At 40.0% G+C, this 12262-nt stretch overlaps 1 protein-coding gene across 1 annotated transcript in view; it reads right to left on the bottom strand.

Moving 5' to 3' along the window:
* The window catches only part of LOC139659093 (inactive phospholipase D5-like), a 64387-nt gene that overhangs the window by 11828 nt on the left and 40297 nt on the right, over positions 1 to 12262 (bottom strand). Inside the window, exon 2 of the mRNA XM_071537314.1 lies at positions 6200 to 6336. Coding sequence (XP_071393415.1) covers positions 6200 to 6336 — 137 coding nt within the window. The remainder of the gene's footprint in view (positions 1 to 6199; positions 6337 to 12262) is intronic.

The following is a 12262-nucleotide window of genomic DNA, read 5'->3' as shown; positions in this document are numbered from 1 at the left end:
AAAAACATTAGGTGACACCAAATTATCTCTTTATACCACAATTTTATACCCTGAGCAGTCTTGTAAAACATGACGTTATTTGTGTGAGCTTTAATCTACCCAGCACAACACTCACACACCCATTAATGTTACTGTTCCTTTACACTGTACACATGGACAGGATGTCATCATGGATGGATGTGCAATTAATTTGCTTGTTGTTCACACAGAAATGTCATATATTGCATGGTTGACATGAGTATAAATCCTGTTAAAAAAAATTCTGATTTATTTTCAACTTTTCAAGATAGGGAAAACAAACCTTTCACATTTCTTGAAAAATAAATATAATTGAGTTGCTATTTCATGGAAATGTAGAGGGAAAATCAGTCATGTTGTGTTCATGCCAACAACATTCCAGGTGAATTATCTTTTCTGAATCTGATTTGTCTCATCTGATTCATCTGATTAACCATTGCAGAATTTTCTTTTTTTCATAGTTTTGATTTGACGGAAGTCTGAAGTCTGGCTGAAATCTGACTGCATATAACAGTGTGAAAGTTAGAGTGGACTCCCTGGCTAGCAGTTTGCTGCTCGGTAATATCAAAATGATCTTAGCACTTGTTCTGATCAGAGCGCAGGGTCATCCAAAGTGTGACAGCTGGGGGTTGAGTAAGTGCTTCGCTCAAGGGCACATCAGTGGGCACTGCAGGTGATAATGTACTGGCATAGTGTCGAGACACCAGTTGCCAGCACACAGCTTGAATATGTATTGTTGGCTAAGGTAAAGCTCAGTCAGGTTTTGGAAACTGGCCAGGGGTCAAACTGTAGGACTTACACCCTCTGTGATGATACATACTGATTTCTCCTCATGGAAATGGTAATCAATGGACTAGTGAAGCACTATTTGGGAAAAATACAGTTTGCACATGTCTGAGGAGTCACACAGTCTGAGGAGTGAACACAGAGAGTAAGTAAAAGGAGAAGAACAGCGAGAGTAGAGAGAAGGTAACCAATATAGAGGGATGTGATGAAATTACGAAGAAGATTAACATTCATCACACAGTGTAGTGTATCTCACTTTACTGTGAAAAGTAAGCTGCAAAAGACAACTGAAAACTGGGACAGATAGCTACAGTGTGACAGTGCAGAACATAAACACTACACAATAAGGAAAAAATGAGGATAGATGGAAAACAGAAGACGGAGCAGGAGGAGGTGGATGAGAGAGGAAAGAAAGGAGTGAGGTAATCTTACTCAATACCAAATCCTCTCAGTCCATTCTAATGGCAGTGGGGGGGTGATGAATGGTGATTTTGAGTAGTTTGAACAGCCAGACAAGCCTTGGTATTAAAGTTGGAGAAATGAGGGAGAGCATTTGTTTCTGCCTGCAGGGAATTCATCGATTGATTCAGTCTGTGGCGTCCATTGGCCCTCTCCTTTGTAACCCATCTGTGCACTCATGGGTGTGATTCAGCCTCAGCACTTGATACCTAAGTGGTGTAAACTGTATGTGTGCGCGTGAGTGTGTGTGTGTGCGTGAGAGAGTGTGTCTCTGAATGTAAAACTAAACTTCCCTCACCTTCTGAATGATAATGGATTCTCACCTTAACTCTGGTAGACAAGCACAGTTGGATTACTCAACTTTTTTTCTTAAGAACGATGGGCGCTCCATCCTATAAGCTTACATGTATTCCAAAAAAAAAAAAAAAAACATCTCACAGCATTACAGCACTCAGTGCTGACGAAAATTTCCATGCTTCAAAAAGCCACTCATGTAGAATATCCCACCAATAGTAATACTACTAAAGTTGATAGACAAAAGCTTAGTGTTTACATTTTAAGAGTGAGTCGATTAAGCAATAAGTTATGAGAGGCTTTAGAGGTTTTAGAAGTTAAGAAGTGTTGTTGTACAACATGATTTATTGCTTTGATAAAATGCCGATAGCACACCATTATACTATAAAAAGAATGTAAATGTTAAATAATGTTCTTTTCATTTTCAACTGACAATAATGAATAATAATCTATATTATATTATTATAATATTAATATAATATTCTTTATTTATATAGCACTTTTCAAAATAAAATTACAAAGTGTGTCACAACCAAGAAAAAAAAGGACAATGACAAAGGTCATTAAACAGAAAGATCAATGAGGAATTAACAAAAATAGTCCCAGTCATAGGGATGGAACAAAAGGAGAAAAATGTGAAATGCGAATAACAATTACATTTTTATTGTTCCTCCCTATAAAAATAAATACTAACAAAAGTCCATAACTCTAATAACCTTGCCAGAAATATTTAGAAATGTTTCCATAGCTCACCTATGACACCTATTACCGATGACTTAGGTCTATATGAATATTAATGGGGCTCAACAAACACCCTTGTAAGATACCGAATACATACTGTAAATACAAACTGACATGCAAACAACATAATAAGAAATCACTGCAGTATGTTTGGATAATATAAGTAATAATGTATATTCTATGCAAATTCTTATGATATGGGCCTACTGTGGCACTTTGAGTAATAGCATGGGATCATGTTGAGAATAGCAGTGTGACAGGGGCAGCTTCAACATCTGATATCCTGTCATGAGCATGGCCCGTCCTCTGGGTTTATAGTGGCAGTGGGGATTAATGTGGATATCACAGTGGCTGTTCCTATTGTTTTCCCTGCATGCTATCGATTTAGAAGATAGATACTGAGTCATATGTTTCATCAGGTACAACCAAAATACTGTCTTTATGGCAAGAAGGTGGCATTATCCTTCTTATATGAGCTGCACTCAGGATGCAAATTTCAATCAAATAAAAATCTGTAATCTTGTCGCTCTGTGAGATGATCCTCTCTGTTCATACAAATGTTTGTAGTAGTAGTACTTCATTCATTACATACAGTAGTAGAATATTTTAAAATGTAATATCAGCAGTTGACCACATTACAAAACTGACTGAGAATGCTTTGGGTGTAGTAGACAACCGGAATTCCCACAATCCTGACAATAAGTGCTACCAATATTAACTGTATTGCATCATGTAGCATACAATATATGAAAACTGTCAACATGTTATCATCTCAACATACTAAACCATACTGGAGTGTTGCATTGCCGCTTTCCGTGGCTGGCTAATTTTACCACCACATTCACACCATTACAAACTATTTTTCTGACATCTAGTAAATCAAACATGAAAAACTGTTGGAAACATCCTAGTATTTTCAACATACAAAAATTCAAAACTGTTTTCTAGGCAATTTTGTATCCTGAAGCAGCCAACTGTTAGACTGCAGATTTTGGGGCCATGGCAGGTCTAGTTCTCCAAGCATGGCTATTTGGTTTCTGCCCTTCCATGACACAACTGTGGATCAATACTAACCTGCTTATCAGCCGTCTGACACCGGGCAATTAGACATGTACACGAGGTATCCATCAGACTGGCATTTAGATAACATCAGATGACAGGCGCTAAATTGCTCCCAATTTGTTCCTACAACATAGTATTACGCAATACTGCCACATAATGAAATGCCAGCAATAGCAAAACGAGTAGTTGAAAAGCAAATAAAGGCGAGTTGAGTGATGTTACATTGCAGTTTTTCATCATCAGAAGGGAAAATATAAATCTAATTAATTTTGTTTTGGATTTTACTAAAAATAAATTAAACAACAGTCTGCATCAGTGGAAGAAAATGATTTTTTTTCCATGCAGTAAGATGAGGGCATGATGTCAGCAGCCCAGCTGAGGGCCTGCCCTCTTTTCCACTCCTTATTAGCTACAACTCTAGATGATTCATTCTCTAGGCAAAAACAGATTAAAGGGAAATCTACATAATAAAATAACCAACTGTGTGTGACATTTCTAAATTACAAAATCGCAAACAAAAAGCTGCTGAGTCATCATTTGGGCAGCTAAAAGGCGCAGGAAGATTTTCTTTCTGAGGGAGAGGAGAGGAATGGCTGCATAGGCAAGGTAGCTGATCAATCTACTTCAATTACTCAGTAAAAATGTACTTGTATTTCATCTTCAACTTGATCACGTGATAATTTTTCAAATTGTGATCACACTTGATTTAAAAAAATGACTGTGACTGAATAAGGCTGTGCATGCATTTCCCGTGATAAACTACAGCTATGAGTTTCAGTGCACCGCATTATAAATGTCCCTAACTAAAAGTAATTTATCATGACTTTTTCCTATTTTGCACTGAAGTTTGCTTTGAACGAACTACTGTACTTTTTTTTTTTTTTATCATAATATAAATTATATCATACTATACTTCTGCACCTCATAGGTCTTTCAGATGAGCTTACTACTTTTTCACTTTAAGATTAAGTAACAGTGTACACTTGGATTTCTAATTGCACACATATCTGAAATTTGATTGAAAAGTTGTAAAGTCTGGGGCGTCCTGGTGGCTCAATCTGGCCCAGGACTTTTGTTTGTTGCATGTCATCCCCCTCTCTCCCAGTCTTTCCTGTCTCTTTCCACTTTCATATAAATTCCAGCCAAAAGATAGTCTTTAAAAACAGGAACACATGTAAAGTCTTGAAATGACCAGGGCCCTTGCCATAGATAGCAAGCCAATAACAGCTGATGAATCTATTAATCTCTCTCTTTTCACTCATTTCACCCCCAAATCTACCTTCAAATATCTTCCTTCCATTCACACTCCTTCTTTCTGTATCTCTCCCTCCATCTGGTTTACCCCCACTCCCCATCACCCCTTCCTCTCTCCCTATTTATCTCTCATCATGCTACTCCCCGCCTTTCTCACCCTCCAGAGCCTTAGGGTCCTTCGGAGGAGAGGCGAGGAATCAATTTCAGTACAAGTTGGAATTACATTTTCAGCCTTCAGAACAGAGGGATAGCTTTCTTGGCATGGTTGTTAAATGGCTGATTTGGTGAAGGAGAAGGAGAGGGTAGCCTCATGGATGGACATAGGCATAAAAAGAAAGAAAGAGGTAAGGATCCTGGAAAGAAGAAACTCAAGGCTGAATGGTAAATTCAATGATAAAAATCTAATGGAGGGTATCCAGGAGAGAAGAATAGGAAAGCAAGCTTGCTGCATCAGCCAAGCAAATGTGCTGATAAGCTTATTTCACTGGACCCCCACGACATACTGCAGTGGTTTTCAAACTTTCTGTCTGGGGATACTTTTTTAGAAAACCTAAACTGATTTTGTGGGAGACTTTGTAAAATCTGGTTTTAGGCAACTTTCAGAATTTTAATGAGCCCACCTATCATTTCAGGGACTTTGGGGGAGGAAATGGCAGCGTAATATAGCTCAAATTCAAATCTACATCAGCACTAATGTAATTGTGATGGAATACAGACTTGTTAATGGTGCTAAGTGTGGCATGTTCACATCAATAAATCATCACCACATTAATTTTGAGACATTAGTGTAATTACTATAATTATGAAACAATCACTGAGAAGATTGGCAGCCTCTACCAGCCTCTTCACTGCATTTTGCATAGTGCACCGGGTCGGATTTTGAGAGGAATATGCTGGATTGCTTCATTGCATAAAGGGAGATTGCTTTACGGCACAAAACAGGAAAGGGGCTGCTGTTCATCCAGCACAAACAGAGCTAAAGCTTTCAGAGTTTCTTGCAATGGCAGAATGGATGATAGAAAAATCCCTTCCAACATGTTCATCCTCTTCAGTAAAGTCAAAGAGAAAACAAATGCATGCGGAGTGATGCCAGGGAGGGAGCGGGGGGACAAGTAGCAACATCCTCTTTGTGACAACAAACAGGGTTTATGGGAAATGTGGTCTTAATTTTGAGAAACACTAGCACTGTCAATACCACTGGCATAAGAAAGAGGCTGATGGTAGCCTCTTTCTTATGCCATCTCAACCATAGTCTCAACTGTTTACAGTAATTATACTGAGGTATCACCATGAATTTGACAATGATTTATTAGTGGTTAAAAATACTACGCATAGCACCTTTAAATAAATTAAACACAGTTATTCCTTACACACATCAGCATGCACATTTGCACGCACAGGATGTGTTGAAAGAACAAGTTGTGTTGTCAACATACAGACACAAGTGGATGTGTTGAAAATAGGACACACCAATGTGTGATGGGTTTAGGTGCCAATTTTAAACGCTTATTTGCACCATGTCTTGTGTTACTTTTATAACACCTAAGATGGCATAATGAAGTGTGTGTGTGGTTCACCTGCTCACCTGCAGTTCTTGCTACAGTTTTCCTCTGTGATCCCGTCCTCGTCTTCGCCCCAGAGGTCCACAGCTGAAAAAATCAACGCCACCAGAACAGCAAAGCAGCACACCAAGGCAAAGATCACGATGCACTTCTGCTGAGACTGCAAGAAAAAAAAAACAAACAGAAAACAGCATTGATTTCCAAGGCTTATTTTCTATTCACCAACACTACTGTAAAACAAGGCCAAAGTGCCCCAACCTTGGCCCCCCTCAGCTGCTCTGGCTGACACCGTTCTGATTTAATGCACAGCTCAGCAGATCATAAAATGATATAGAGGAGAGGACAGGGGAATTCAACACAAACATGTACAAGGTGTTCATATACTGCATGACCTCACATGTTCAAGCTTTCATATAAAGGACATGAGGGGGGAATGAGAAGAAGAAAGGAAAAGAGAGAGAGGGAGGGAGAGGGGAGAGAGGGAGACAGAGAGAATGAGAGAGAGAACGAGAAAGAGAGATATAGTGAAAGAGTAAGTGAGTGCAGGTCTCTCTTTGCAGAATAGATTTGTCATTGTCCTGCCTTGGTGTTGATAAGAGGTGTAGTCATCCTTCTCCTCTCTTTGTGCAAAATTACACTGTGCACGAGATCCGTCTGGCCCCGAGCCACTGGATTGGGTTTCAGCTTTGCTCAGAATATGAGCAGCCAATCAGTGGTACTGATTGACTCTTGACGCTAGATTTGGAATCAGTTTTGTCTGAAATGGACATCAACAAATCCTTAAAAAACGTACAGAAGTCAGCTCTGAAGGCTTTTGTTCGAGGAAATTATGTTTTAGCCTTTCTTCGGCAAAAGCTTGAATTATCAGTTAGCTCTGTTAGTCGCCAAGAAAATTTCCCCAGTCAAGAAGAACCCTATTTTCATTGTTGTTTTGCTGATGATTGCTCTCATAGAGGACCACAACAGTGAAGCTATGAAGTTCAGGATCACAGCTATGCAGATTGGTGTCCACAGCAATTCAGACATCCTTCATGGACGTTGCCAATTTGTATTCGCCAGCCCAGAGGCTTGGTTGCTGAATGAAAAGTGACGGAACATGCTGGTAATGCCAGTGTATCGTAAAAACCTCAAGGGGATTGTGGTTGCAAGGTTCACGTCACATACAAGCGATAAACATAATTTACAGCTAGCTCTTTAGCATACAGTACATAGTTGTCAATAAACATGTAGATGAGGCACCCATAGATTGCATCACATAGTTTGTTAACCTGAGTGAGTGAAGTTTCTTTCGCTCAACACAAGGCCCCAGCTGAAAGCGTTCACTAACGTACCAGGGCCGGATTGAGAGAACCCAGCAACATGGCAAATTGCTGAAAGACTGTTTTTAGCTTTGTTCTTATTTTTAGCCATAACATTGCCTATGCGATTGTGTCCAGATGGTTGAGAAGGGAGTAAGGGTCACCCTGATCTGTAAGGGCAATGCAGATGTGAAGGAGAGAAGCTCACAGCTGGTACTAAACCACCAACTTGGTTGAATCCATCTGCTTACTGTCCATAGAGTATGTATCTAGTTAGCGGTCAATGAAGAGACCTTGATCCAACATATCTCTGAGGAAAACTAACTGTGGCTTTTGCTGACATGACACAATGCCATTAAAAATATTAGAAATTGGATATCGGCAAGTTAATGTTGTCCACATCTGATATGATCGATATGATGGGATATGATGCAGTTTGTTAACTATTCACTGTATAATTCAGTCAGGAACACTTTCGTCATAGATTTAACCATTTATTGCAACAAATGGAAATACAGTTATGCTTGGTGCTGATGGCTCCGCTCTTTAGATGCTCCCTGGATTAGCCTAGCAGCATGTTAAGCCAAAACAGGGAGCACGATGCAGAAAACCCCCCAGGGTGTACAAGAGTGGGCCCAAAGCAATACATTAATACATTAACCATTGAATTATACATTGAATTTTAACCTTTGAGCCATGTTAAGACTCTTAACTAGAAAGGTGGAGGCTGGGGTGGTGGAGGCAAAGCTTTGCCAGCAGCAGCAGTGTTGAACGAGGCAGCATTGGTGTAGCAAGGATCAGTGAGAAGGGAGTCATGTTTAAATGGACCGCCTTGATGTGAGAATGGGCTGTGATTGGTGTATGACTGATTAGAAACGCTGATTCAATCAGCAGGCTGTCAGCTGATTACAGCTGGGGCGTATGACTTTCGTGTCCTGCATGAACTAACGCGATGCTTCATTTGCTCAATTAATTTATTGCATATTCATTGTATAACACTGTCTATGGGAAGCCCGGAACCTGAATAGTTTCTAATGCTACATTTTGATCGGATTCTACACAAGCATGAATGAATGTTGTAATTATTATTTTAATATTTTGTTGTTGTTATTGTTGTTGCTGTTGTTGTTGTTGTTGTTATCATTATTATCACCCTGGGTTTTAGGGTCAGGGTTAGGGTTAGAGTTTTTGTGTCCCATGGTCTAAATGTTTTTTCAGAGGCTTTTCCACCCTGCCAAAAATAACATGCTCAGGGGAAAAACTGAATATGTGTCATTTTGTTTTAACATTTTTGTCATAAAAATGGTCAATTTTAAAGACCTTGAATATCTGCACAAAATATTGACTACCGGCAGCTTCAGTTAAAGTTCAGTATTGGAATGGGTCCTGAAAAACCCCTATCAGTTGAGCCTTGGCGGCTTTGTATCTACCTTCTGAAAGAATCAGCATGCCAAAATTTGTTTTTGGCTCATGTCCCACAAGTTGTATTGGAAACCAATTATAGAAAAGAAAATACAGTGTCATGAGCTCATCACCCAAACAACCCCTCTGGGTGCAAAATTACTCTGTTGGATCCTCGTGAAAAAACAGTCCAAGATCCATTATTGATGAGAGGGGGTGAGAAAGTGCTTCTGTTTCCTACTGCCGCCAAGTCCCAGGGGGCTCATGGACCTCTGGAGGACCTGCTGGCAGAGACAGCACAAAAGTCTGGACTATAAACATCATAACCTTGGTTTACTAGTTGCTTTCACGCTGTGTTCTATCATAAATAGAAACATAAAGGCATGACACCAACGCTATGAAGTGATGTCAAAGGCTATACAACTTACTGCTTGACAATACCAGAAGGCTACAGTAGATAAACAAAACAGGCTTTCACATTAACAACAGGCTTAAAGTCAAAATGAAACCACATTTTGAGAGTATCTTGCTTGTATTTTCTGTTGAAACAAGATATTTGGGCAGGACATAACGCAGGGAGAGATCATTCAAATGTGTAAACCAATGGGATATCAGAAATAAAATTATAGTTCAAAAATCTGTATTGCTTGGATTTTTTTATGTCGCCTCCTGGTACTCGCTGAAGTCACCACTAAAGATTTTCCGATTTCCAGTAAGTAATAGTAATGAGATTTTTAATGTAAAAATACAATGAAATACAAGTTTTGTCTTTTTTGGGGGGCATAAATTGTCAAATAGGTGTATGGTGGAAGTGGAAAAGTCACTTTTCATTTCAATGTGACTTTAAATTTACGAACTGTAAAACTATATGAGCATATGAAGCTGTAATATATGCAGTAGTAAAAACTCCAGTGAGTTCCTACATGAGAGACCATTATGCATATCTTTGATCATCCTATATTCTTTTATAATTCAGACACATGTTCACTGTTTGACCTCCAGCATACATAAGCACAGCTGTGCCTTAGCGGGTTCAAGTCATCTGACCACCAGTTGATTGACTCTGTAGCAGTGCATGAGCTGGGATGTCAGCCGCGGTCATTTACATGCTGGTCATGTTCTGGTGGTGATGAGAGAGGTCTGTGAGGTATATCATGCACTTCGTTAATTATGACACTCACAGGACACCATCTCTTCTCCAAGTGCCAAGAGACACTTAAATCCACAAATGCTAGCTAGATATACTCTTGCTTCCTCATCAAGCTTGGTCGAGAATGCCGCAAGAGTCACTGGTGTAAGGATTTCACATCGCTTGGATCATAGCAGAACCTCTTGTTTCTATTTTAATAGTGTATATTCTATTCATAATCTCGCACCAAATGGAAAATCATCAATTCTGCTGCTGAAAGACAACAGTACAGCGTGGGAAGTGTGCAGTCCCAGGGCTTCATAACACATAAATGTGTGTAGAGAGCTGCTGATATACAGTAGGCTTGACCCAATTACTGAGAAACGCCCCGACTGTTTGCAAAACAATAACAAATGTATCCTGATCCCTTTAAAAGCCGCCACAAGAGCCAAAATTAATTATCTTTGAACACAGTGGATCATTAGCGCAGTCAGCTAGACTCATCTCATTATCCGCAGAGACAAATCTCATATCATACCCCATTGACCCCTATAAGCCAAACAGACCAAACCCTTGGTAATTTTATTGTGTCTATTGTAGCCGACAAGATTCAAACCCCTTAGGTTTCCAAGAGGGAATTAAATTGACTCAACTGATGTCTGACATGGGAATTGTGTTTTTTTTTCACTTACCAACAGCACTGATGGATGGACATTTTTTCCCTAATTCTTCAACACAAGCACAGCCAGCATGAGGCCACCGGTTTGAATCCCCAGACCTGATCTGGAAAATGTGGGTGGGAGGAAATAGACAAGACGCATTCTTCTCTGCTCCTCAAAGCTTCCATTGAGAAGCCTCAGGCACTTAACATCAACTGCTCACTAAGCAGAAAGCTGGGCAGAGTGTGTTGAATTGTTTGTGTGTGAAGCAGAGCATTACTGTAAAAGCCCATGCATACTCAGCAAACATTCCCAGGGAAAATAGATATATAAAAAAAAAAGCTGTCACTCATCAACTGGACGTTAAGTGATAAGTACTGCAATGCAACCGAGTATGAGTAGGAAGGTCCGGCTCCATGAGACTCAAGCGCTGGATATGCTTCTCGTATTTCCAGTGTCTGTCAAGGTATATCGGCTCCTGTGCGCACATGTGGCTGGGTGTGTATGTGCATAATGGCAGATATATGAAGAGGTCAGACTCAAAGTGTGCACCAGGGACAGTGTTATCTGACACCGGAGCATGGCCAGCGATCAATAGACCTTCAATTACAGGAACTATTCTGCCCTATACAGTAACTGCACTGCCCTGTACAGTAAAGATTCTGCTTGAATGCAACATTCCCACAAAGTAAAAAAAACTGAAATAGTCAATAAGCTGTGGTGATTCACTTCCTTCAACAGTAGAAGAGCCAGTTGTAGACAGAAAATGATGATGCTCGTTAAATTTCTCCTGTTGGATAAAATCAGGCGCAGTATTTTTTTATGGCCACCTCGCTGAAAACCAAGCATTAAAACAGTCAGTCAATCAGTCATTCAACATGTGAATCCCACTAAACTCTTTTCCTATAGGTTGATATATACAAACCACAGTGATGTTACCCGTACTTTTTTCTGAGTCAGTGCTTTCAAGAGCTGTTTTGTCTGTTTACAATTCCAATTAATTACTGTGTGCTAGAAAATGCAAATGTTCCACCAAAAGGAAACATTGCCTTGAGTGACTTGCAAAAACGAGTCATAAATAACATGATTCAGTGAGACTGCTCGCTGGCTGTTTTCAAAAGCTCCCCAGAGCCCCTCTAAAAAAAGGCTGACAAGTACCGCGCAAGGTGGATGGCAAGGTGCCAGACACATACACACACACACACACATAGATGCACACACACAAACACACACTCACTCTCTCCCTCTTTCTCTTTATGTCTCTCCCTGCTTCGCTTTCTATTTCTCTCTCTCTCTCTTACACACACACACACACACACACAGAGGTGAAGGCTAGGCCAGCGAGGGTGGATGTTTATATCCAGGGATCAGAGGCAGGCGGCTGGAGTTTTAAACAGAGGCTGTCTGCCCTTCTCTCTATCCAACATTGCACCTCTTTGCCAAAATCCTAAGTTGTTTAAAGTCTGCTCAGTTATCTGCGGGGGAGATTGGCACATTCTACTCATCTGCCAGAGAGATGGAAAACTATCTGCGTTGTAGAGAGTGTAAAAAACAGAGATGGTCTGGCCATCACAGAAAAATAAAGGACATAGACAAACC

Source organism: Centroberyx affinis, unplaced genomic scaffold (assembly GCF_046629955.1).
Source record: "Centroberyx affinis isolate AG114_WGS23_722 - 3 ecotype Tasmania unplaced genomic scaffold, CSIRO-AGI_Caff_v1 ptg003015l_1, whole genome shotgun sequence".
In the NCBI taxonomy this organism is placed as follows: domain Eukaryota; kingdom Metazoa; phylum Chordata; class Actinopteri; order Beryciformes; family Berycidae; genus Centroberyx; species Centroberyx affinis.
Note: the sequence above shows the minus strand (reverse complement) of the source record. Positions and strands in the feature narration are given on the sequence as shown.